The 27418-nt window shown below is 36.6% G+C and overlaps 4 protein-coding genes, 3 non-coding genes and 2 pseudogenes across 8 annotated transcripts; 5 read left to right on the top strand and 4 right to left on the bottom strand.

Moving 5' to 3' along the window:
- Positions 1 to 677: 677 nt before the first annotated feature.
- Positions 678 to 1707, top strand: LOC117637162. The gene is made up of 2 exons (XM_034371985.1): positions 678 to 950; positions 1285 to 1707. Exons 1-2 carry the CDS (start codon positions 707 to 709, stop codon positions 1545 to 1547), a joined length of 507 nt encoding a protein of 168 aa, XP_034227876.1. The 5' UTR covers positions 678 to 706; the 3' UTR covers positions 1548 to 1707.
- A 711-nt stretch (positions 1708 to 2418) lies between these two features.
- On the top strand, positions 2419 to 5879 carry LOC117638478 (protein disulfide isomerase pTAC5, chloroplastic-like). The gene is made up of 6 exons (XM_034373599.1): positions 2419 to 2445; positions 3279 to 3479; positions 4158 to 4253; positions 4391 to 4474; positions 5053 to 5293; positions 5558 to 5879. Exons 1-6 carry the CDS (start codon positions 2419 to 2421, stop codon positions 5617 to 5619), a joined length of 711 nt encoding a protein of 236 aa, XP_034229490.1. The 3' UTR covers positions 5620 to 5879.
- Positions 5880 to 6866: 987 nt separating this feature from the next.
- Positions 6867 to 7646, top strand: LOC117638479. Its single transcript, XM_034373601.1, has 2 exons — positions 6867 to 7224; positions 7384 to 7646. Exons 1-2 carry the CDS (start codon positions 6978 to 6980, stop codon positions 7644 to 7646), a joined length of 510 nt encoding a protein of 169 aa, XP_034229492.1. The 5' UTR covers positions 6867 to 6977.
- Positions 7647 to 7780: 134 nt separating this feature from the next.
- LOC117638480 lies at positions 7781 to 8916 on the top strand (annotated as a pseudogene).
- Positions 8917 to 9171: 255 nt separating this feature from the next.
- On the bottom strand, positions 9172 to 12206 carry LOC117637164 (rRNA 2'-O-methyltransferase fibrillarin 1-like). The gene is made up of 7 exons (XM_034371986.1): positions 12074 to 12206; positions 11489 to 11820; positions 11216 to 11311; positions 11041 to 11118; positions 10784 to 10960; positions 9676 to 9744; positions 9172 to 9531 (listed from the first exon to the last, which is right to left on the bottom strand). The coding sequence occupies exons 1-7, from the start codon at positions 12087 to 12089 to the stop codon at positions 9355 to 9357; spliced, it is 945 nt and encodes a 314-aa protein (XP_034227877.1). The 5' UTR covers positions 12090 to 12206; the 3' UTR covers positions 9172 to 9354.
- Positions 9984 to 10053, bottom strand: LOC117612301. The gene has a single exon (XR_004583342.1). It is a non-coding gene; the product is annotated as a small nucleolar RNA snoR60 (small nucleolar RNA).
- On the bottom strand, positions 10301 to 10373 carry LOC117612302. Its single transcript, XR_004583343.1, has one exon. It is a non-coding gene; the product is annotated as a small nucleolar RNA snoR60 (small nucleolar RNA).
- On the bottom strand, positions 10466 to 10527 carry LOC117612305. The gene has a single exon (XR_004583346.1). It is a non-coding gene; the product is annotated as a small nucleolar RNA snoR60 (small nucleolar RNA).
- Positions 12207 to 18290: 6084 nt separating the features above from the next.
- On the top strand, positions 18291 to 25931 carry LOC117636821 (annotated as a pseudogene). Its single transcript, XR_004587114.1, has 11 exons — positions 18291 to 19396; positions 21222 to 21352; positions 21617 to 21658; positions 21774 to 21882; positions 22813 to 22891; positions 22990 to 23286; positions 23364 to 23476; positions 23906 to 24012; positions 24122 to 24184; positions 24292 to 24459; positions 25341 to 25931. The product of XR_004587114.1 is annotated as a CDPK-related kinase 5-like (transcript).
- The last annotated feature ends 1487 nt before the right edge of the window (positions 25932 to 27418 follow it).

Raw genomic sequence — 27418 nt, forward strand, 5'->3', positions numbered from 1 at the left:
TCCACTACAATCCAACGACTGCCATTTTTTATATAATAAAAATTGAAAAAAAATATCGAGAAAAAAAAAATCCAAAATTTCTGATATTTTTTTTTTCTATAAAGTTTAAGAAATAAAATTAATTTTTAAAGTTTAAATATAAAAAATAGAAATTAAATTAAAGTGACTATTAATTGCCCTTACCTTTGCCATAGGGATAGAAGTGCTCTTAGGGAAGTCAATTTACTGTACCTCTTTTGAAATTTTGCATTTTGTTCCCTTTTTCCACTTAAAATTTTGCAATATGTGTTACAACTTAACGTAACAATTTGTTGAAAGTAATGGCTTATAATTCAAATAATACTTCCATCTCTCTACATTCGAGAAATAGAGTTTAATTGTTACATTCTTCTTCCCTTGAATCAAAAGAATTATTGTTTATTAAAAGGGAATGAAATTGAGATTAGAGAGGGGAAAGTGGAGGACTGACTTGGGGAGACTTGAACTTAATAAGAACCATTACAAATTAACATCGTGTTTTCTTCGTCTTACCCGCCATCTTTGAAAAGGGGTCATTAGGCCGTTTTGCACCACTCAATCTGCCTACATAAGAACCCAGCGCCAACATTTGAATTCACAATAATCTCATTCTTAAGTCTCTCCTCCTCTCAACCCTCTCAATTTCCTTCTTTCTTCCTTCTCCTTGAGTTGCATTTGAAAGTGAATAATGGGTTCCCATTATTTGGCACAAGCCCTAGCAATGGTGCTAATTGCTTCAATGCTGGCAGTCGGCTTAGCCAATAAGGATTGGCAACATGGCAACTACACTGGTTGGGGTTTCAACCGTGGCCTCAACGAGACCAAAGGACCCAACAAAATCACTGTTGGTGGGTCGGAAAACTGGCATTACGGATTTGACTACAAACAATGGGCTTGGAAGAATGGCCCATTTTACATCAATGACACTCTAGGTGAGTTTGCAACCTTTTGTTCTTCTTTAGCTTCCTTAAGCCTTTTGGGGAAAAGAAAAAACCTTGTTTCTGTTCAAGATGTTTACGTTCACTAGCATGCTGCATGCTCTAATTGTACATATGAAATGTTGCCTTCTATTGTCAGTTGGATATCTATAAGTTGCTCTGTCACAAAAATTATCCGTATATTGACAATCTGATAACATAACATATATTACATATGAAACTATCAAGCAACATAAAGTTTCTTTAATTAAATTTGTCGTAAATACATTAATTCTACTATGCAATATGCTTCACTATAAGCAACCCTTTTTACATGATGAACATGCAGTTTTCAAGTATGATCCACCAAATGACACCACACGTCCTCATAGCGTGTACTTGTTCCAAAACCCTTGGAGCTTCATGAAGTGTGATTTAAGCCAAGCCAAGATGGTGGGAAAACCGACACAAGGAGGTGGAAAGGGCTTTGAGTTTGTGCTCAAGAGGTGGCAACCTTACTACTTCGCTTGCGGCGAGCACAACGGCCTCCATTGTAAGGACGGACTGATGAGGTTCGTCGTCTTCCCAATGTTTCGCGGCTGGAATTACTGATCATCTGGCAATGGAGCCTTTCTAATTTTCATTATTATTAATTACTTTTTGGGCAAATAACAAGACTTGGTGTGCGAGTTTTGAGAGAGTATAGTTGATAATTTCATAATTATTAACTCTTGTTAATTAACTAGTCTAAGATATAATACATTATATGAGACGTGTCTTTTTTTTTTTCTTTTTTTGGTAACAGAATTTATATATAAGCAATCAAAAATTCATTGTCTTCCTTTTTTTTTTTGTGTGAAAATTCTCTTCCTACTTTTATTAACCTTATAGGCAAACATCCATGCAAATATTCACAACAAGGACTCCGTATCCACAATACTATTGGACTACATCAACTTGTAAGGATGATGATATAGGTCCACGTCATTAACTTTCCAATTTCACTACAAAATTTATTTCAATGATCTGAACTCATATGTTTTTTTGAAGAAAAAAATTAGACAAATTAAAAATTATTAAGACTTCTAATTGTGACCAACAAAATAAGACCAATGTGTTTCAAGAAAACACTAAAATTACAATCATTTAATTCAAATTTGAATTTAAGTGATTTGAAGAACGTCCTAAAAGACGATTCATTGAATAACATAAGAGGTTGCCAATTTTCAAGCAAGCATGCTCTTATAGTTTCTTCTTCTCCTCCTATAAATTCCTAATCTTTGCTTCAATATTTATAAACCATGTTGTTTCCTTGAGATTGTTATCTCTACCTTTAAGTCAACTATTTGATACTTCCTATATTTTTGTAGCTTTGTTTAGGGGTGCATATGTCGATATGGGCAACAACCGTCATGCATATATTTTAGGGCTTTGTGATCATTATAGCCGAGTTAAGAATGAGATGCTAATTCTCATCTAACACATGTTGTTTGAATTCTCATTTAGAATGGTTTGTATATCAATGTCATATGATTTATGTTACCTTCAATTTATTTCAAAACAGAGTTGCGAACTTCTCTTCGTTGTCTCGTTAGACTGTTTTGTATCCAATTTTTCATATACATAAAATACATCACGAACTGATATATCTCATAGAAGAAGAGAAGGGTTGTGAAGTGCAATGAGAAAAAAAGCCATAATTGGGTTTAGTTCATAATTACGATGGATACATTTTAAAAAGTAAATTCCTACACAAGTAATTTTATACTGTGAAATTCAATATTTTTTGATCCAAAAAATGTTGGCAGATCCCTACTTTTGTTGTTGTATTTATGGGTTTAACCTGTATTATTTGTTATAAATAAAATTCATTTTTTTATTCTTTCCCAATGGTCTAATAGCTGGAAATCATTAGAATGAGAGGTATCAGAAAGAATTTAAATTTTTATTCCCCAATATCGCTTGTATAAATAAAATAATTGAAGAAATAACTCTAGCCCAAAGGGCTAAAGTGGTATTTTAGCCCTAAACCCTAAAATGATATGACAAAAATGTATAAGGGTATAGCCGAACGGCTATACTTTCTAAATACATCGAATATTTTAAAAGCATAGCTGAACGGCTAGACTCTTTTAATATTAATATATTCGACAATTTTAAGAGTATAGCCGCACGGCTATAATCACACGAAGCTCGCACTCGCAGTCAGCTATTTCGCTTCTCTATCAAACTCAAGCTTCGATTGGTTTTCTTCGGTTTCAGCTGCTTCGTCCTACGGGTTCGGCACCGAAAAAAGACCCAACCCGCCTAGGAGGCCCGCCCAGCTGCCTAGCCCCCGCCTAGCCTAACATCGACGGCTTGTTGCAGGTTTTAACGGAGAAAAATCTGATAGCGGAGACAAGGTCGAGTTCCAGAGCCATAGAATTCGACCATATCCAGGAGGAGATTGAGGAGGTGTCTGCCGTTCCAGAAGCGAAGGAGAAGAAGAAGAGCAGAAATGCTTTGAGGAAGGGGTTGGGAGGTGAAGAGGTCCGAGCTATGCAGGTCTGCTTGCTTTTGAAAGGCGAGTTTTGATTTTTCGGAGTCTATCATTCATTTCTTGTGTTTTGTTTATGATTTAGTGTTGTCTTTGAATTATAAAATGGCACTTTTAAATTTGGCTAATTGAAAACAGTTCATTACAACTTACAAGGGGGTCGAATTCAAACTTTTAATGACTTTTATAGAGTTTAAAAGTTTGGAGGTATTCAATTTAGATTTTTAAAGAGTATTTAAAAGTCTAGTTGTATTCAATTGTGACTTTTAAAAAGTATTTAAAAGTTTGGTGGTATTCAGTTATGACTTTTAAAAAGTATTTAAAAGTTTGGCGGTATTCAAAAAGTTAATGACTTTTAAAAAACTTATTAAATGAATGACTTTTTCATACTTTTAAGGCTAATTATTAAGAGCCAAAGTCTTGCCAATTTACTAGTGACTTTTATCAACTCTATGAAAGTATTTAAGAATTTGTCATCTCTATAAAAGTCACTCACTTAAAAAAAGTCTTAATAAGTATGAATTGGATACACCCCTCTTAGTATAGAAAGTTGTTAACTTTTGTTTCTTTTCTTTTTCTGTAACTGGGTTTGTGTGGTTCTTTCCTTTTCTAGTGCTCGCTTCGTTTTTGGATGTAATATTTGTGATTTCGACTTGTTCTAATATAATGTTCCTGTTATTTGACAGGAAGCATTGCAAAAACTAGGATTTTACTCGGGTGAGGAAGACATGGAGTCTTCCAGCTTCTCAAGCGGGACCGAACGTGCTGTCAAGACTTGGCAAGTAAGTTTCAATTATCATTAGATGTTACTATGTATAATGCATGAAGAGTAAAATTTCAGAATCATCAAGTTGAACAAAAATTTCACAACGCGAAATATATATATATGTTAGTCAACTTGTAATATCTTGTTTGACAGGCCTCCTTAGACGCCCCTCAAGATGGCATAATGACTGCAGAACTTCTTGAACGGCAGCACAAATTGAGGGTCTGGATAACAAAGGTATAGCCTTCTGACGACATACCATTAGCCTTTATTAAGTGGAAGCCGTTGATGTTTTAAGTTTCAGTACCAATATATCATTCCTCACTTGGAACTGAACATAATGGTTTGGTAAGTCATTACTTGCATTCCTCAAGAGGAGCCAAAAACTCATTTGATGGTTCAATTTGAAGTGAACTAAGCCTTCATTTTCTTCAACCAGATTGTAAAGAATTGTAGCAAACAGTACTAAGTACCAACCAAGAAGCTCTGTTACTTAATTGAGAAACGAACCTGAAGCTCCGACTCTATTTTCAGTAACTCAGACATGAGGTTTCTTGGTTCCAGTTCACGGGACAATCACTTAACATGCAAATAAATACAATATGAAAGTGACGTAATGTGCTGTGGTAACAGGTAACACACCGTAACTTATTTGGATACTAATAAATGAAGCTGATTACATTGGTAAACTGATTTTCTTCTCCTGGTTGGCCTTGAGCTAGCAACGTGATCGTGTTCGTATAAGCTATAGCGAACCACTACATAGGCTGAAACATCGTAATTCTCCTAATGGTTGCATGGGTTCTGTTGTTTAGGAAGATACAAATGGAGCTGCAGTTACTTCTGCAACAGAAATTTCAGAGGTCCAGCAAACACTTGTGAAAGATGGTGTTACAGAAGTAGAGGTATCTGAGCATCGTGTTTTTCTCCTTGGAAAGAACCGCTGGGAAGATTCTTCTAGACTTAGCAGGAACCAAAAAAAAGAAGGTGAAAGCAAGACAATGAATACCACAACAAGGTGTCTTACTTGTCGAGGGGAGGGTCGCTTATTGTGCACAGACCTCCTGTCTGTCTCCCGTCTTAGTCACTATATTCAAGTTTATAAACCATTGCCTTGCTACGCTAAACTTTTGCAGAAGTAGTCTAAATCCACCCATACTATGTATTTGTATATTTATTTTGTTTGATCTGATTTTTAAATATAATGTTGAACACCAATGGCTTTGATGATGATATGCATTAGTTTTATTTTTGTACTTTTGCATATTTTGTTTCAAGTATCCTCAGTCCCCTTGGTAGCTTATCTGTATTTCTTTGTTGCAGAATGTGATGGAACAGGCGAGCCAAACATTGAAGAACAGGTCAGAGGTTTCAAACATTGAAGTTTTAATTATTTTGTTAAATGACAGCAGTTCTTGGATTGGCTTGGAAGAATGGCCCGTTTTACATCAACGACACTCTAGGTGAGTTTGCAACTTTTGTTCTTTAGCTTCTTTGAGCCTTTTGGGAAAAGGAAAAAAAAGCTTGATTCTGTACAAGGATGTTTAAGTTCTCTAGCATGCTACATGCTCTAATTATACCGCCTTAGCCAACTGACCTAACTCATATCTACATTTCAACAAATTGATATATTAAAAAAGTGCTACGCCATGCCAAGTTGAAGCATCTGTTCGAACATGTATGCTATGTCAACTTTTGAACATGTATGATGATCTCAGTCCAAATTTGCAAAGTCTTGAACATGGTTAGCTAGCAAGAATCTTCCACAGTGGTTATTTATTTCTGTATGTCATCGTCATGTCACACAATTGTGTGGCAAAGTTTTTCCCTAAATCCAATACATATTTTCCTAACTCTAGTTCGGTTAACAATGCCTAATTTTCCATTTCACATTAAAAACATATTTAAATAAACTTTTATGCTCAAAAGAAATAGTAAAAAAGGATAGCCCATTTGCATTTGGTTGACTCCGTCTAGATTTGATGGAGAAAATTCCCTCCACTATCATTCACCTATCTCATTCAATTTTAGAAATTTTGTTTTGCTTCATTTTTCTTCATATCATTTCAACGAAAATGCAGGATATTTATTTTTATACTGTTAATTAAACTTCATTAGAGCCTCTCTAATGCATGTTTCAAATGTACAAAGCAAAAGTGTACTTTTGGATATGGTATATTTTCCGTGAAGAAGAGGTACGGTAAAATTTGCTAACCTTCTAACCACAGCTGCAGTAGTTGGAGTCACTCTTAGGGAAGTCAATTTGCGGCACCTCTTTTAGGATTTTGCATTTTGTTTTTTTACCCCTTCAAATTTTGCAATATGTGTTACAACTTACAAATGTAACAATTTGTTGAAAGTAATGACTTATAATTCAAATGGTACTTTCATCTCTCTACATTCGTTGAATAGAGTTTAATTCATACATTCTTCTTCCCTTGAATCAAAAGAATTGTTTATTAAAAGGGAATGAAATTGAGGTTAGAGAGGGGAAAGTGGAGGACTGACTTCGGGAGACTTGAATTTAATAAGAAGCATTACAAATTAACATCATGTTTTCTTCGTCTTACCCGCCAATTTTGAAAAGGGGTCATTAGGCCGTTTTGCACCACTCAATCTGCCTACATAAGAACCCAGCGCCAACATTTGAATTCACAATAATCTCATTCTTAAGTCTCCTCCTCTCAACCCTCTTAATTTCCCTCTCTCTTCCTTCTCCTTGAGTTGCATTTGGAAGTGAATGATGGGTTCCCATTATTTTGCACAAGCCCTAGCAATGGTGCTAATTGCTTCAATGCTGGCAGTCGGCTTAGCCAATAAGGATTGGCAACAAGGCAACTACACTGGTTGGGGTTTCAACCATGGCCTTAACGAGACCAAAGGACCCAACAAAATCACAGTTGGTGGGTCAGAAAACTGGCATTACGGATTTAACTACAAACAGTGGGCTTTTCAAAATGGCCCATTTTACATCAAGGATACTCTAGGTGAGTTTTCATCTTAGCTTACTAAGGATATTGACAATCTGATAACATAACATGTCTAGCAACAGAAAGTTCCCTCGCTTATATTTGTTATAATTATAATAACTTTTTTACGCAATTTGCTTCACTATAAGCAACCCTTTCTCCATGATGAACTTGCAGTTTTCAAGTATGATCCCCCAAATGACACCACACGTCCTCACAGCGTGTACTTGTTTCAAAACCCTTTGAGCTTCATGAACTGTGACTTAAGCCAAGCTAGGATGGTTGGAAATCAGACACAAGGAGGAGGAGAAGGCTTTGAGTTTGTGCTCAAGAAGTGGAAGCCTTACTACTTCGCTTGCGGCGAGCACGATGGCCATCATTGTAATGAAGGACTGATGAGGTTCATGGTCTTCCCAATGTATCGTGGCTGGCATTACTGATCTTCTGGCTATGGAGCCTTTCTAATTAGTTTTTTGAGCAAATAACAAGACTTGTTATGCAAGTTTTGAGAAAGTATAGTTGATAATTTCATGATTGTTAATTCTTGTTATCTAGTTTAAAGATATAATACTATATGAGTACGCGTGTGCCAATTTTTTTTTTTTTTTTTTTTTTGTAACAGAAGTTTTTAATCAAGCATTCAAACATTCGTTGTCTTCCTACGTTAAATTATTAACCTTATTAGCCAAACATCCATGCAAACATTCACAAAAAGGACTACATCAACTTGACATTTTCTGTTTACTAATTTATTAGTTCATTTATATGAACTTGGATTGGGACGTCCAAGAGCAGCTAAGTACGCTTTCTGTGTGACAGTCCTTGAGTCTCTGGCCATTGGAATGGTTTGCATGATTGTCGTCTTGATAACCAAAGACTACTTTTCTGCCATCTTCACAAGCAAGGAATTGCAACAAGCTGCTGCAAAGCTAAGCCTATTTCTTCTTGGAATTACCATGGTTCTTAATAGTGTCTAACCCTGATTTCGGGTATCGATGGAGTTACTTGGCTTATCCTCAGTTCCCTCTCTGTATGCAGGACCCTTCCCCTTTTAATTCTTACTGGATTCATGATTTCAGGTGTACTATTGGAGGTGGATGGCAAGGACTGGTGGCTTAGATCAACTTGGGTTGTTGGTTATTACATTTTTGGCCTCCCACTTGGGTTCCTTCTTGGTTATAAAGCAAACTTGGGAGTGAAGGTAAAACATTTCAGTGTCAGTTCCACAAATAAATTTTGTGAGATTCTTTCATCTTCCCGTTCTCTAATCTTTGTTTTGTCCAGCTAGTTTTAATACCAACATTTGTTCATTGTTGTAGGGAATTTGGGGAGGCATGAAATGTGGAACCGCTCTTCAAACGTTGCTTCTTTTGATAGTGCTTCATAGAACCCTTTGGAACAAGGAGGCAAGTTAAAAATCTGCTAGAAAAATCAGTAAGGACTTCAGCATTCCTGGTGAAAGGCAATAATCGTAATTTTTTTTCTTGGCAGGTTGAACAATCTTCGGAGTGAATGAAGTAGGGGAGACGTTGAAGATGAGAAGATAGCTAATGGTATATGAACTTGATCCTAAAAGAAGTTATCATGTTTCTCCTCGGACAAAATAGTCCTTAGTACCTAAAATCTCCCTGCTTATATTGGCCTGAAATTCTCTGGAAGTCATGTTTTAGAGTTGCAGGGTGCTCTTCCAATTTTTGTGTTGACACAATTTTAAACCAACATGATTTGTTCCCGGCAGGAGAGTTTACCTGCCGACCAGTGGTACAGAATTTACCTGTCAATTTCGTTCAACTGGTTTATCTGATTTCCCCTTTTCAGGGTTCTCTTTCATCTTCAATATTGTCAATTTGTTTTAACTGCTTTCAGGCAAAAAATGACCATTATGCGCACAAAACCCTAATGCACAACGGAAACATAATAGAGAAAAAATTGGCGAGCATTCTAATGCAACATTAATACAACAAATTTTGCATTCCACCAAATGATGAAACGAAACCATTTTATAAAAACCAAAAATGTCTCAAACGTTGACCACGAGTTCAGAACTACACAAAAGGCAACTCTAACTAGTATGTAGTTAAAACTAGAAAGGAAAACTTATCAAGCCATGCTGCTCATGGGTGATCATATTATACATGGCCAACAATTCTAAGCAGCAGTTTTTGACTTCTTCGGTACACGATAGCCACCAACAACACAAGCATGGTCGCGCTCAAAAGGTTCAAGAGTGACTTGTTCCATAGGCTTAAACTGATCTGCCTGCAGCCTCTTCACCTCCTGTTGGAACACTGCTTCCGCAGGCGAGGTTGAATCAATGCAATTGGCCTGAAATGACAAATTACATTTATCAAACACTGGACTATGCAGCGAGATGCAACTTTCCACAGTCTAACTTGACTTAAACCAATATAATAGGCTAAGGGACTTCATGTCTTACGACAAAGACTACTGAGAATTTTGAAAGCAAACCTTAATTGAGATAACGAAGTGACCTCCAGCCTTGAGAAAATACGACGCATTCAATGCTACAATCCTAGCCTGCAAAATCATTAAAGAGAGCAAACAATTTTCAGATGCAAATAGCTTAAGCGAGCTAGGAGAAACCAGTGGCAAGATATTGTGGCAAAGCCTAAGGCCTCAACCCCGAGTGCCTTGCCAACACCATCATAACATTGACGTGCAGGCTATCAGAAAAAGAGAGAGAGAGAGAGAGAGAGAGAGAGAGAGAGAGAATGATAAGGCAAGCAACACCACAAAATCAACTACTTGACATCAGGAGCATCAGAAACTCGACTTACATCACCCATTATGTCTTGAAGGGGAATCCGAGTACTTCGTCACATGCTCAATATAGTAGTAAACACAAACAAACAAATTGAAGGGACATAAATAAATAAATACATGACTCATTGCACTGAGCCATGACAAGAATGGGTAGAAAAAGTATCTAGTTCCAAAACAAGAATGGGTAGAACAAGTACATACAAAGCCTTGTAAGCAAAAAAGGAATAAGCATGAAAAAAGATTGTCTTAATACACTGAGCCGATGAAAAAGACACAAACAGAAAAGGCATTTCAAAAGACAAACGCATTACGCATCAGAAAACTCGAGCTCACATCATACATGACATCCTGAAGGGGAATCCGAGTTAACTCATCACATGCGTGAAAGATAACACAAAACAATTATGCTTTGTCGAAAACATAAAAATCCAACTCAGATAATAGCAACTGCAACACAGGTGATATAAATTAGTAAATCAATAGTCACATCATACATGACATCCTGAAGGGGAATCCGAGTTAACTCATCACATGAGTGAAAGATAACACAAAACAATTATGCTTTGTCGAAAACATAAAAATCCAACTCAGATAATAGCAACTGCAACACAGGTGATATAAATTAGTAAATCAATAGGCTAAAAGAACAAACCCACATGAAGTATGGAAATCCTTGAACTTTCAAAAGCCTCAAGAAAAGGCTCTGCCACCAGCTCAACCAAAGAATACCACCCCAAGTCTCTCCATATTTAAAGTTAGCTACTAGCAAAGACAAGAATTGCAAGAAACAAACCTGATCAGGTTGTGCAACATCAGAAAATATCACATCAACCATGCCAACAAGCATACGATATTTAGCTGGATGTCTGGCATCCTCAATAATGGGTATAACATTTGTGCGCTTCTTTGCCATGTTTACCAAGTCTCTGCCACTTCTATGAGAAAACTCCACTGCATAAACAACTCCAGTCTACAAAAACAACAGCAGTTATAAGAATCTATTGTCAGCTTAACCAATTTAAGAACTGCAGTACTAAAAATAACACTTACAGGGCCAACAATGTCAGACACATGAGACACTGTGGTGCCAGAAGCAGCACCAAGGTAGAGAACACGAGCACCAGGTTTCTTCATCGACATACAGAGACAGAGAGATTGTAAACTCAAAATCATGGATAGAAAATAGACAAAACAGAATGGAAGAAAACCTGGAATCAAAACTTACAATCCATATATCATCAACACCACCGAGAATAGCTGCAGCCAACTTAGAACGGAAAGGGTTCCAAATTCTATATTCAACTTTTGTTCCATCCTCATTCTGAAAGGAAGAAAAGGCACTTTAAGGTGAACTTCAAATTTTTTATTACATTCATCAACCATGAAAATAAAAATTGCAAGACACAGCAGGAACCAATAAGTCATCCGTAAAGCTATTGCTTTGAAAATCAATTGTGTTGAAGGCATTTAAATAAGAAAACTAACGAAAGAAACCGACCTGAACAGATATCCTCTTCTCGTTGTAGACAGCTTCCCCGGGCACCATATTCTTGGTTACAAGAGCATCTTCTTTACCCTTGGCAATGAACACCCCTTCATGTCTGTGAGGCTCGACAACTACTTTGTTTCCACCCTTCATTCCTCCCCTTCCACCACCACGGCCTCTTCCTCCACGGCCTCCACGATCACCACCACGTCCTCCGCCACGGCTTTTAAAGGCACTACCACCTCTGTCACCGCCTCTTCCACCACCACCAAACCTGCCCCCTCCTCTTCCACCTCTCCCTCCATCACCCCTGCCCCTGAATCCGCCACCGCTACCACCACGACCTGCACAAAACCCACAAAACTATAAGGTCTTCTGCTGAAACTTCCCAACAATAACAACCATAAACTCAAAAAAGAAAAACAACTCAGAAACTAAGAACCCAAATGAAGAGTATATAGTAAAGAACTGAAATTTTATTTATATTTTGTTGAAAACAAATTACCCAACAAAAAAAAAAACCATTCAGAAGAACCAAACCAAACGCATAAAATGTATTTTCAGCAGACTACAGAGATAAATCATATGTTGCTCTACCTCGAGGAGGTGCCATCTCTGCGATTGTTATTGTGAGCAAACGGCTATTGAGATGAGGCGGCAGCGAGAATACAGAGATGAGGCGGAGCGAGAATCTTTATAATGTGCGCTTTAGGGTTCCTTTGTTTTTTTATTTTTTTTATTTTTTTTTTAAAAGAGCGCTTTAGGGTTTAGGGTTTTGATGTTACTGTCGTACTTGGATGCGTGTGGTAATAATTTACTCAGCAGTAACTCGCTGCGGTAACTCAGGCGATAACATTGGGCCAAAGCGGCCCAAGCAATGCATGTATCTGCTTCTTTTACTCAACAAGCTATATGTAGCCCAAGGCCCATAACACTAGAAAACGGAGCATTTAAAATGAGAGGGTTATGTTGAGGGATTCAATTCAGCCTTCCAATGCCGATAGAGTCAGCTCAGTGAAAAATGACCTTAATTTCTAGAAAAATGGTCTTAGGATCGAATCTTGGTAGTTTGTGTGTGTCTCCATTCTCCTTTCTAACTTTGGGAAAAAAAAAAGAAAAAAAGAATTCATTCATGCAATAATAACTCTAAAATTAATCGAATAGATATTAAGAACCCCCGCATTATAACCACTCATTACAGTGCTAGAAAACATACACAAATGGTTAAATGATTTTATGGTTCTTTGTATTTCTTATTCTTTTGGGAGGGCCTCTAACTAGTATGGATTGATTGACAAGGCCCAATTTAAATGGGTCAGTCGGTTAGGCCTTCTCTAACTTAACTCTTCTGGAATTTAGTGAATTTTCTATCAAATTTTTCCCTTTTCATCTAACTTGTCGACAAATTCACGACCATGGGTATAGCATAGCCTACACCATGTGTGCTCTTTGCTCATGCCTCATGCCATTGGAAGGACGAACCCTAGTCCCTAGCTATAACCATGTAGAACTCATAGGATGGAATCATGACCTCCATGTAAAAATACAATGATCAAGAGCCAAATCTGTCTAAATCTTTTGGTAGGTTGGCAGTTGCGAAAATGTTCCTTCATGGACCATTATGTGATTAATGAAGAGGGTGCATAGTACCTCTTTTTGATTTTGTGGTTAGCTTCCCTTCACCTCTTTTCTTGTGGTTGTGGTTGGGGTTGGCTTTCACTTGCTGCTAGATGGTAGACCAATGTATCTGGAAATTTTTTTATTTTATCAAATAAAAATTTCATTAGATAAATTTCAACGGTACAATTAAAGACATCAACAAGACATTTAAAATATCAATTCCGAGAGAGCAACAAACTAACATGCTAAAAGCAAAACTAACGCAAACAAAAGCCGCACTAAAACTACTAGCCCACAACAACACAATTAACCAGAAATCCAAACAAAACTCATAAACCCAACATAACCAAAACCCTAAAACAACTCATGAGCTTAGATGACCCTAAAATATGATTTCCAACAATCTACCTGCGCATAAAACCGAACAAATAAACAAAAACAACCTTGCCAAAGAACAATTGGGTTATTTGCAGTAACCTCCGTCAAAGACAATGTGGAATCAACTTTAGAGAACATGAGCGGTGTTAGGGAGAGGGTTTTGGGAGCAAGATTTGATTGAGAACATAGACTAAAAGGAGTGATGGGGAACTTCAATCTAACCATGGCTCAGAAGAAACCACCACAAAAAGTTTTTTTTATTCAAAACGCCTCATTAAACTTATTCACTAATCTAAGAGGAAAATACAAGAAGAGAGGAAGGGGAGGAGGGGTAGTGACGCTCATTCCTCATCCCTCCTCTATAGAATTTTCTTTTAGGACTCACAGAAGGAGAGAGTGGTTAGAATTTCTTGGGAGAAAAAACTACCAATGTATCTGGATTTAAGTTGGCTTCCAAGTGATATTTTCTATTCCCCCTAGCATGACCATTTTGTGTGAAAGTGGAAAATATCAATGGAAATTACTATAATGTGCAATATGGACGTAACAAATGTGATAACGGGGGCATTGTAATTTGACCTCTACATAGCATTTGTCTCTGCACTGACGATCATAATCAAACATCATCATCTTTGCACCTCTTTTTTGAAAAATAAATAATGTTTTCTCTTGCTAAATGAGCATTGCTTATTTGTACCACTTTTACTGATCACTTCTCTAATACACGTGGGTCTCACATACACTAGCATTATTGCTTATTAAATTAATATTTATTTTGTCAGACTGTGAATCTAAATCACATTCAAAGACAAAAAGCATATTTTAATAATATGACAAGAGAGCATTAGTCTATAATCAATATATGGGTAACCATTGATTTGTCTTTGGGCTTACAACTAGGCTGTGATGTGTAGCTGGCTTTGTGCATTGTTTGAAAGCTTAGTTAATAATAAAGAGAGGTTCATGCACAAGAGTAGTGGAACAGTTTCAGAAGAGTTGAATATGATTTCAGAAGGGGTTGGAATCAAAAGGACATGAGCTCAAATAAGCTTTAAGTCATTCATTGAAGAAGATGATGGAACTAATACTAGTGGTTGTTTTCAGAAGGGGTTATGATCATGGGTCTTCAACTTTAACGTTCATCATTTTCATCAGTAGGGCAGTCTTTTGATTAATTTTATGGGGTAAGGCTGCGGAGAGGTCAGAACTCAGAACTGCAAAACAAGTCTAAAATCAACATCAATGAGGTTGGTTTTGGTTGTGACAGCCCAATTCAGTTTAATGCTACTTTATTTCAGAATTGCAAAAGTAAAAATTATAACCTAGAAATCTCTAATTAGTCTCCATCCTTGATAGAAAGAAGGGTACTTTTTTTTCCTTCTTTTCTTACATCAGTAGATATGGGCTTAATTAAGTTGGTTAAAATGGATGTGCTCACTCTACACCCGAGTTCGAATTCCCCTTCATATAGTTTAGATTATATTCAAATAGAATATCGTTTGTATAAGAAGGATGCATAAAGCATTTTCTTATTATTATTAAAAGTTTTATGTAAGCTTCTCATACATACCTAAAATACTACCAAACTATTTGGCAAAAATGGCTTCATGCACAAGATCTCCAAACATGTAATTACAAATGCAAAAGGGTAATTAGAGTGGTTAATCCAGAACTGTTTTTATGTGCAGGTAGGTGACCTCTCCTTCATTTTTAAGTGGCATTGATTAGGCGCGAAAATGGTAGTTTATATTATAGGAGGTCAAATGTGTGTCCAAATGTCAAAAACATGTTGATGAGAAAGAGAGATTGTTTATTCCCTCACAATGTCATGTAGTGGGGAACCCACTCATTGAAGTTCCATAATGGGATAATGGGGGATGAAATTTCAAAGTCACTTGAACTTGGAATGAATAATGTTGAGGACCCTTTAAGAAACAACAAAGTTGATGAAGGGTCAAAAAGGAAAAATAAATAAATGAAACAAAAACAAAAAGAATATATAAGTGGGAATTTCCATGAGATTGGAAACCCACTTTGGCAATCCACAGCCTCTCTCTTGATCGAACTCAGTCACAACCATCATTGTGAGGACTTTAGCTTTTTTACTTTTTTTGTTTTGGATGGATTGTTCAGAGTGAAACAGAATATATCAAATCCTAGAAAGTGTTATTATTCTAACCATATCATTAATTGGTAAAAAAAAGGAAGAAAAAGAAAATACATTACCATCAAGGCCTAACATATATGGATTGAATCATTGAATGTTCTTTGGTTTTTTAGGTTTGCAGTTAAAATGGTCATTGTAGGAACAGAAAAAGAAAAGTCTATTGGATTTGATCATAATTGAAAGGGAATTGACCATAGGGAAAAAGCTACAAGGTATGGCCCTTTGGGGCTGCTCTCTTGAGCATATTTCTGAGAGCAAGTAATGACTTGTCATTATGGACACTGCTTGTCTATTTCTCGTGATGTTTAACATTTTATGGGCGGCTTTTTTGTGTCTAGTTGCACAAATATGTATAGGAGAACAAAAGAGGTAAAGTTAGATGTCATGAAGTGTATACTTTCTTATCATAACATAATAGATATATATATATATATATATAAAAATGAATATACACATCTCGTTGCATATAAGTTTTAGTTGAAGGAAGAGATTTATAAGAAGTACAAGCACCCTCCTATTATTGCATGCGTTTGTTCGGATGGGTCCATGTTAATAAATACATGTCATGAACTGCATTCTTCTTGTTGAGTTTGAGATAAATTCATTGTCCTTTTACAACTGTGTAATTAACATAGGATTACCAAAACAATAATCATTAGCATTGGTGATAGTCATGAAAGATTATGTTTAGTCGACATCATAATTTACCGATCATCTTCATTGGATGACAATTTTTCAAAACAATACGAGACATATGTATGGGTTAGGGTTAGCATTACTTGATAGGAACTCATAAATAACAAGATTTATGATACTACGAACTCATACGATACGATAATCATTAGATAAAACCACTTTTCAAAAGAATATTGTTTTTTTGGCCAATATATATATATATATTTTAAAAGAAAAAAAAAAGATTGAAAATGATAAGTTGTATAAGATTTTAGGCAATAAATTTTTATCCTAAGGAAGATGTTTGTGTTTGTACGAAGGAGGATAAAAAAGTTACCGAGTTTCTTGATTTTGCTAACATTTAGATGATATGAGAAGTATACAATACAATGATACATTTAGTTTAGAAATGAATATCATAATCGTAATTTAAAAATACGACACAATTATTAAACAAATTGAGTTTTTTTTTAAAATATAAAATTTTCTTATACAAGTAATAGTCTAATTAATTTGGAGGAAGAAGGGTTTAGATCTAAGTAAAAAATGCGGGCTCATTGCCCTTGTTAACTGGTCTAAAATCGAGTTATTATTAAGGTACCTAACTTAGATAATCTAAGTACCTAAATAATACACATTGACTAGTGTTCAACATAAAGCAAAAATGATGCGATTCAACACAAATTGATTGCCATCTCTAATTTATGTGATTTCGATCTTCAATTATAAGCTAAGTGATTTTCAATTGACTTAATGAGAACCACAAGATTGCATGCAAGTTGACCACTTGGCTGCTATTATATAATTCCTCCTCTGCATACATGCATGACATAAAACAAGGCTACATTGAAAGAGTTTTATTTATATAGAAAAAGCTCATGAAAGATAAAAAAGAGAGGAAGAAAAGCTATGTGTGTGTATATATAATAACTATGATGAGGAAATGAGATATAAAATAAAATTCTAATAAGAAGGATTATCTTTTTGGATACTTGTTGTGAGATCTCCATTTTTTTTCCATTTTTTTTTTCAGTTCAAATGATTGAATAGATGGGTCATTCATTAGCAAAACATGAATCAGAATGACAAAAAGAAAGGAAAAAAAACTGTAATAAATCAGGCCAATACACTTTACATTCTGCACTCCTTTCGTCATTTTAATTTGAATAATCTATGTGTGTGTATATATAAATAAATAAATGTTCACTGCTCTAGGAATTAGGACTTACGAGATCATGAGCAATAATAAAAAATGGGGATACGGATCATTTTCTCACTGTACTAATCTATGCTTCCCTGTTTCCCGTCTTCCTCAATAATTGTGCTTTCATTAGTATTGATTAGAATTTAATTATGATTTACGTTACTTAACTGCCCCACTAAATAGAATAAACAATTCTGCCGTATATGAAGATGAGAAAAGGCTATTGCTAGCCTAGGGAAATGCTCTAAAATAGCATTATAGTGAGAAATACTTTTGGAAGAAAAAATATCTTAAAACTAAGAACACCAATTTTGAATTATATAACTTGCAAATATAAGGATACGTGAATTAGGTCAGTTGATAAAGACAATGTGTTCTTCTCTTTTGTACTAAAGTTCGATCTCCCTCTTTGTACATTAAAGTAGTTTATAATATCGTAGTGTGTTCTATTCTCTTGAACCAAAGTTCAATTCCTCTTTTCGTACATTAAAATAGTTTATAATATCGCTTTAGTAAAAAAAAAGAAGACTTGGAAACATAATCTAAAGAGTTTGTTAATAAATACAGTAAAAATGGGAAGTGTTTTTTTTTGGGTGAAAAAATGGGAAGTGTATTGGAAAAAATAATTGTGACTTTTGTATTTGGTGCCTTTGGGGTCTAAAAATAAAATAATAGTGACTTTACCAAGGGCAATGGGCATTGGGCAATGACTAATCCACTTTCCAACTTTCTTCCTTGTCTTGGCGTCATCTTGAAGAATGAAGACCAGAGCACCGCCCCAAAAACCTCTAGTGCCCAAAAATACCCAATCCCAAGTTCCCTTCCCAACCCCAAAATCCCAATTCACAAACAAAAACCCCTCAACCAAAAAGAAAAAAAAGAAAAAACTCCATGTGCTTGACCCGTGGCCAGTGAGATCATACAAGGCTACAAGCTACACCTCACTCCCTCACTTCCATCTCCTTCAGTCCTCTCTCTCTCTCGTCGTCCTCCTCCCCCAACAAATCTTCATTCTCTCTCAACACATTTACACCTTTTCCCCACCTTTTATAATTAACTCCAACAGCTCCACCAGCCCTTGCCTCTCTCTCTCTCTCTCTCTCTCTCTCTCTCTCTCTCTCTCTATGCAACACAAGAAAAGTGGAGCAACAACAACACCCAACAGCATTCACAAACAAACCCTAGAGCTAGAGCTACACTGACACACATTTCCACAATGGCACATCCATAGCCATTGAATTAAGCAACCATTCAACCTCAAAGCCTCAACCTTTGACCCAGTTGAGCTCAGACCTCTCAAATCCCCCACTCACACTCTTCATTTGAATTCACCATGGGAACCTGCACTTCAAAGCCACCAAAACCCAACCCATATTCCTCCAGAGACCCAAACGACCAAACCAACCCTTCACAAACCCCAAAATCCCTCCCATCCCTCACCCCTCACCACCACAAGGACGACGTCATTTCCCGGCAGTCCCAGTCCCAGTCCCCCTTCTTCCCCTTCTACAGTCCGAGCCCCGCCCATTACCTCAAGAAGTCGTCTCCGGCGAGGACCAAGAGCGCCACTTCCACTCCCAGCCGCTTTTTCCGGCGACCCTTTCCGCCGCCGTCGCCGGCCAAACACATAAAGGCTGTGCTGGCTCGGCGGCTCGGCAAAAAGGCCTCGGCTTCGGTGGCGATACCGGAGGATGCTGAGGACGAAGATGGGGTTGAGCTGGACAAGAGGTTTGGGTTTTCTAAGGAGTTAACAAGCCGATTGGAGGTTGGCGACGAAGTGGGTCGAGGGCATTTTGGGTATACTTGCTCTGCTAGGTTCAAGAAGGGTGAGTTTAAGGGTCAGCAGGTTGCTGTCAAGGTCATCCCCAAATCAAAGGTTCGTGCTTTCTTTAATTCCTTATCTCTTTAGCTCATCTATGAATGCTCTCATTTGCTTAGGATTGAATTGATAATAAGGAGCATGTATGATTTTTTTTTTTCTTTTTTTTTTCTATTGTTGTAAGAATTGGATTTGCTCCACCCCGTTTGCTTAATGTTGCTGGATAAAAGTCGGGTTCTTTTTATTATTTATTATTTATTTTTGTCATTCTTCACTTCAAGATAAAAGCTGAGATTTTAGGCCTATGTTGAATCCCTGTTATTAGTGTTGTTGTTGTGGGTCGAGCCAGCGAATGGTGGTTTGTGGTTTATTAAATCAGGTACTTTACTAGTTTACTGTGTGATTATGTTAATTCCTACCTGAGTGAAGACTCAAGGTTGAATGCAACACAAGGAAGATCTTTACAAGATCTTATCATGTGTTCATATCAATTGACTGTTGAGGAATCCTTCTAGATATAGAATATTAGGCATTAATTTTTTTTTTTTTTTATTTAAATAAAGATGTATACAGCTCCACACCTTGGAACTTTGAGTGAAAGGGGTGTAAAGTGACCAACTTGTTTGTTTATTGCTTTTCTTTGGTCAATGATAGGTGTTGATCTCTTGGCCTACTTGATCCAACTGAATGCCTTACACCATGTTTTGCCACACAAGTTGAGATATTTTATGATCAAATCACAGTTTGGAACAAAAGTACATTTTTCCTTGAAACAATTAGTATGTTTGGTGTTTGATTGAATTCCATGTAGTGGGAATAGGAATAAACACAACTGTTTATTTTCTTTTCTTTACTTCTCCATATAACACTTCGTTGATGTCTAAGATGTGACAATTCCTTCTAAAAGATAAACAAAGCATACAGTCCTAGAGTTGTGAGTGGACCTAAATATGGACAAAAGTCATGGTCCAAATTGTGGTTTTGGTCCTCACAGTGGCATATAATTGAACTAGATCATATGGCAGCCAATCGATGATCACAGCCAGGTAACAACCCATGATCACAGCCATCCCAAACTGCTGGAAACTTTTCATAGGTCACATTTCACGATATTGACTAAATACATGGTAACCATCAGAACCCTCATTAGGTGGTCTGACACTTATTCCAAGAGGAAAGAAACATTGTACTTAATCTTTTGTTGTTTTGTGTTCTGACGATCATGTACCATGAGGTGGTTCAGCAATAATTGATATATGATTGACAGTATATTATTTTGAACAAAGTTACAAAAGATCTATGTCCAACCAATACTAAGCAATATGGGACTGAAGCTGAACCAATATCCGGGGTCAAGCTGACTCAATCTACCCACTCTTTCATTAAAGAATAGAAGATGACGACTTTCCTTTCCTTCCTGACAAGTCATTCTAAAAGAAAGACGGGGAAGAGAAAAAACTCTTGAGGGATAGCAGCGGACATCTCTCTAGCCTCTAATAAACATAAAATTATGCCTCATATGCTGGGATAACAGAGTTTAATTATTTTTATATAAAGTAGATTACGTATTACGAATGTTGAACAAATGCAAAATTGGATGAGGTAAACACTCCAGTTGCCTGGGAAAAAGGTCCAAGATCATGACTGGTACAATGGAATACTGGTATCTAATTGGATTTGAAGTCCTGTTTCCTGAGTAAATTTGGAGGTGAAATATAAGATGTGAAGTACTTAAAGAAGTATATAGAAGGCCATGACAATGCATTACTGTGAGATGTGTTATGAGTGGTGGTTTTGTTTGTTGATATTTTGAGATAATATGCAGTTTCTGTATTTTTGTTATGATAATTTGTTGTCATGCCAATGTATTCTTTGTTGTTAGATGACAACTGCCATTGCAATCGAGGATGTGAGAAGGGAGGTCAAGATATTGCGTGCCTTGACGGGACATAGCAATCTAGTTCAGTTCTATGATGCATTTGAAGACAGTGATAATGTCTACATAGTAATGGAGTAAGCTTAAAATTTGACTTACTATTTAATACCACATCTGGTTTTTCTTTTGCACAAGTAATAGTTATTGACTGAGGTGAAAAGTTATATTTTTCTGAATACTTCACTAAACTTGTCCCATTATTGAGTATGAGCAATTAATCCCCTTGGTGAGGTTGTATGATTCAGTTGGTTTTCTGTTTTTCATTTTTATTAATTTACATTATATGGAAGATCACTTAATGCTCTCTGAATTTACGGTATTCAAATTTTTTGACATTTCAGGTTATGCGAAGGTGGGGAGCTTTTAGATAGAATACTTTCAAGGTATTTTTTAGATGACAGTGTATTAAAAAAAAAAAAAAAAAAAAAAAAACCTTCCTTGGGACTTTCAGATGCTGTTAATTGTTGCCACTAACTTGATATCATGTTACTTCTGAAGGGGCGGGAAATACTCGGAAGATGATGCGAAGACTGTCATGGTTCAAATACTGAATGTTGTTGCGTTTTGTCATCTTCAGGGTGTGGTGCATCGGGATCTTAAGCCAGAGGTGGAACATGTTCCTTTCTTTTCTTGTTATGAGATGCCTGTTTAAAGGTTACATTTGTTATGAAGATCTGAGTATAGGAACGTGGGTGTGGGTATTGACTGAATGAAGGGGCTTTCTGGTAGTGGACGAGGCTGATTAATCTTGCCTGCACTATTGTGTTTAGGGGGGAAAACATTCTTAATTTAGATTCAAGTGTTCCCCTCCCCAACCCCCAACAATTTGTACAAGAAATGGAACTGCCACAACTGATGCTTGCTTTTATACAACAGAGAGGCTGCAGTAAAATCCGCATATGTTTCAATTGACTGGATACGTAGTTTCCCAAAAATGATTTGACTGTTTCAAATTAGTGAAACTAACACATGGTTGATTCTTGTGGACTAAGATTAAACGTCATCCTTAGGAGAACTAAAACCTATTTCTCTTATGGACTAAGTTTAAACACTATCCTGTAGCAGGACTAAACCAATTTTTCTTCTGGACTCAAATTCTTTTCTAGTATTGTTATTACTATTTGATGCTTCCGATCTCATAAACTCGTATCAGTAGATTTGTCATGGGTCTCATAAGTTCCCAGCCTGTACCTTCAGTTCCCAGATTTCTGATGTCATTGCTGTAATTGCTGTAGCTGAGGTTCCCAGCTGTTTCTTTAACAGGTGTTTTTGAAGAACTGAAGAAAAAGCCCGAGTATTGACCCATATATGCTTGGTCCATATGGTATCTTTATGTGCTTTGTTCAAAAGACGTTTTATGTGGGAAGTGTAGGGTTTCCTCCTAACAATTTACAAGAAAACTGATGTCTACATATGTCAGATATCCATCATTAAAGCTAGAAGTTCTGGTCTGCTTGATATATTTGTTACTGTTGATTGTTCTATATGTAATTATATTTGTATCAAACTAATGTTCTTTTTTCATTTTTCTTATCAGAACTTTTTGTATTCCGCTAAGGATGAGAATTCCCAGTTGAAAGCCATTGATTTTGGCTTATCAGATTTTGCCAAACCAGGTATGCCCTTTCTTGAATAATCCAGCTCAATCTTCTTATCAATGTCTCAGCCCTTGGAGTTTGGAGGGGGGGGTTTTAATACTCATTCTGGCTTACAGATGAGAGGCTTAATGATATTGTTGGAAGTGCATACTATGTCGCACCTGAGGTTCTACATAGATCTTATAGTACAGAGGCTGATGTTTGGAGCATAGGTGTAATAGCATATATTCTTTTATGTGGTAGTCGCCCATTTTGGGCCCGGACTGAGTCTGGGATTTTTCGAGCGGTGTTGAAAGCTGATCCCAGTTTTGATGAAGCACCTTGGCCGTCTTTATCTCCTGAAGCAAAGGACTTTGTTAAACGCTTATTGAACAAGGACCCTCGGAAACGAATGACAGCAGCGCAGGCTTTAAGTGAGTCTTCCCTATCTCTATTATGTATTTTCTGCCATCACTTTCCTGAGTCACTGACCATAATCTTTTGTTGGCAGGTCATCCTTGGATCAGGAATTATAATGATGTAAAAGTGCCTCTTGATATTTTAATATTTAGACTCATGAAGGTTTATATGCGATCATCATCACTTCGAAAGGCTGCTTTAAGGGTGTGTATATGTTTTCACTGACGAAAGAGAGAACTTTTTCTCGAATTTTGCCCATGCTGAATCAGATTCTTGGTCTTAAGAATTTTGTATATCAAGTCAAATGATTGGGTTAGTTTTCTTGATGAATGGGATTCTTGTTTTTGCGTCTAAAACATGTGAAAATTTGAGAATAATTATTAGTATTCCATAATTATTATGATGATCAATAAACCCATCAAAGCCTGGTAAAAATAAGGGAAGTAGCGGGGTTTGCTAAGGTGTTATCATCAGTTACTCGATAATTGCTTCATCCAAATTATTCTTCTATGCGTGTGCATAGTTGTGTTTTTAATTTTTTGTTGTATGTTTTACATTGTTCATAACTTGAAATTTTGGTATATATATAATCAATCTCTTAACAGTTCATTTTTATGTCAATTTTCGTGACAGGCCTTATCTAAGACATTGACTGTGGATGAGCTCTTTTATCTGAAGGAGCATTTGCACTATTGGAGCCAAACAAAAATGGCACTATAACTCTTGACAATATTAGAATGGTTGCTCTCTCTCTCTCTCTCTCTCTCTCTCTCTCTCTCTCTCTCTCTCTCTCTCTCTCTGTGAGATAAGTCAATGCTTATAGTATTCTTTTCATTTTGTCCTGGACAGGCCCTGATGAAAAATGCTACAGATGCAATGAAGGAGTCTCGCATTCCTGATCTCATTGCATCGGTAATAATGTGGATGCTATTTTTTTTCTTTGATGTTCCTTGACTTTTTCTGTTGTGTTAGGTCTCATAGGTTGTAAAATTACTGACTGATTATTTCTTCCATGACAGCTAAATGCACTTCAATACAGAAGAATGGATTTTGAAGAGTTCTGTGCAGCTGCATTAAGTGTTCATCAGCTGGAGGCACTTGATCGTTGGGAACAACATGCACGATGTGCATATGAACTTTTCGAGAAGGATGGAAACAGGGCAATTGTCATTGAAGAACTTGCTTCAGTAAGTTGAAATTTTATTGTCACATTTTGTAGTGTTGCTATAAATTAAATTAAAGAGTTTGATTATCATAGGTTGATTTCTGAGCATTCATGTTAGTTATTAATTGGAGTTGATTTACATCTCTAACCAATTTCTATGTTACTTGTTACCCTGGTAAAACAATCAGAATATTGGAACTAGGTACTGTGGAGAGAACTAATTATATTAAAGAGTTTTGGATAAACCAGACTTTTGGTCCTTGTTTTTTCACTTGTTTTAACCAAGTCCTTTTATTTTTCAAATAAAAATCAATGTCATTCATTCCTCCATCACAATAATAATTAGTTTGCTTCGTATCCAGAGAAAAACAGGAAACTACTGTAGTTAGTAATTTAGTTCACCTCACTGTAAGCAATTTTAATGCTCAAATTCGGAAAAATGGACTTATTATATTGTGTAGACTATAATACGGGTAGGTGGCAGGAACGCTGCATGGCATTTGCTCTATACTGACCTTTGACGTCATATCAGTAAACAGTGGTCCACATCAACACTTTCGATAACAAAATCATGATTATGGTGCCTAACAGATCACATTGCTTCACTGAAAAATTGAAAGATCTAATTGAAACAATTGAAAAAGTAAGGACCATACTCCCAAAGTGTATGTTGGTCCAGGGTTTTTAATTTGTACGTCAGTGCATCCTATGCATCTGCATTTTAGTAGGATCCGCCAGTTGTCAAACCATTTAGAAAAGATGATCTTGACATGTTGATTTGCCTTTTCTTTTACTTCTTATTTTTACCATTCTAGAAACAAAAGATTTATAAGGCTTAGTACATTTTGGACTGTAGCGAACTGAGACTACTGTTATTTACGTTATCTTCAAAATGTGTTTCAGGAACTTGGACTTGGTCCCTCAATTCCGCTTCATGTGGTTCTCCATGACTGGATTAGGCACACTGATGGGAAGCTAAGCTTCCTTGGCTTTGTGAAGTTGTTGCATGGTGTGTCCAGCCGGACGTTTGTGAAAGCATAGTGAAGTTATAGAACATTATTTGGGTATGCGTTTTAACCAAACGAGATGTGCTATGTGTTGATAGACGACGTGCATCCAATGATTGATTTTCAAGATTTGGAGATCTGATAAGATGGCCAATTTACAATCTGCTTTGGCACATAGAAAGAGCCTTCCGTGCCAATTTGGGGAGAGAGGCTTGAACTTCCCGCACACTGCAGGTGCAAGCCTGGTTACCAGTTTGAATGCTGTGTTGTTGATATTCAGAGTGTAAAGCTGTAGTTAGTTTGCCTAAATGGGTAATTACATATTCTTCAACTCCTTAGATGCATTGTACACGTTAAATTATCCTCGTCTCCCCCAACATCTGTCCAGTTACTGTGAAACATGCTTGAATGAATTGCCTCAGTATTGGAAAACTCCTCTGTGGCTTCAATTGAAAACCAAGCTTACAAAGAGTGTGGTAACTAAAAATAGTGTAAATAATCTCACATCCGGTAAGCATCTGGAAGTAAAATGTTTAGCTCTGGATGAAGGAAGAAGACGAACAACCTTCTCAGAGAATTAAAAGGAAAAATTAAAAAAAGAAAAGTTTGAGTTTTTGAGTTTGGGATCTCCTCCTGCTGTTGCAAGCCTTGTGGCTGAGGATGCGTTTGAGTTTATCAGGCTTAGGGATGTCCAAAAGTATTTCTTGTTTTAAGCCTTCGGCTCTCCTGGGTACCAACACAATTGGATTTTAAATTACAAAAATTGTTAGTATTCAACCACAACATGAGTCAAACGATTACTGGTTAGTAAGTTCTACGGCGCTAACCACTCGTTTTGACCCTATGAAAAATGTAGTGGTGTTACACAGCAAAGACCACCTATTTTTCACTCTATACCCGAATTTGAATTTCTCTTTCCATAGTCTAGATTATATTAAAATAGAACATCGCTTGTATCAAAAAAACAAAAAGACTAAGAAGTACACATATAGTATAGTACAGTTGACTTTCATCCAGGATAGTTAACAAAGTTCACTTTCATTGCACAAGCCTCATACCCAAAACTTTCCGGTAATTGCTTCGTTTGTCAAAATATGAGACAGGGAGAACATAATTTTTATGGTTTTCAACTTTATTACTTTGTATAACAAGAAGAAAAGGCTTGCTAACCAAACTCAATATTAATTATAAGTAGGTAGCTGGTGCCATTAATGTTTTGATTAGTATCCTTCAATCCCCATACAATCACAGAGTCCTCAAGAATAAGACGCCCAACAAACTCATCCACATATGACTGCTGCAGTCTCCACAAGTCTCCGCAAGGCAAGCTGATATTTCTTACACTTCCAACATTTATTGCTTTCACACACGAGCTAATATCCTTCTTAAGAAGAAAGGCAACCTCTCTGAAACTCGTTTCCCTAGAAATCCTCCAATAGAAGCTTCTTTCAATGGTTTGGAAAAGTCGCGTCACGCAGACTTGAAAGACCGGGGGGAGCCGTTATCTCTGCCACAAGTCATCAAGAGTTGATTTATTCACTCATTTCATTTGACTCGTTCCACTCCTTGCATAATTTCCCCAATTTTTTTTTCCCGGTTACAAGTAGGGCCGAAGCCCAAGAGAAAACCAAAAAGAAAACAAGCCTAGCAGTGGTCATCCTAACAAAGTCATTTGCCAAGAGGCTTTATAATAGCAGGAGAGGGAAGATCAACAACATGACAACCTAAATTGGAACTTTGACCCATATGTGCCATATGGTCAGCAGCAATGTTTTATTCTCTATAAATATGAGAAATGGAACACTTCTGGTCACCGCAAGAGCATGTCTTTGCAATTATGGATGAGGCTAGAGAGAGGATGACTAGGTCTAGTCTTTCCATTAATTAGGAGACGAGTCAACACTCCACTTTAATTCTTTGGATACCTTCGTAATTTCCTGTTTACGTGTTTTCCCCGGCTGAATATTATATATT

The sequence above is a fragment of the Prunus dulcis genome, chromosome 8, assembly GCF_902201215.1.
Source record: "Prunus dulcis chromosome 8, ALMONDv2, whole genome shotgun sequence".
Taxonomy (NCBI): Eukaryota; Viridiplantae; Streptophyta; class Magnoliopsida; order Rosales; family Rosaceae; genus Prunus; species Prunus dulcis.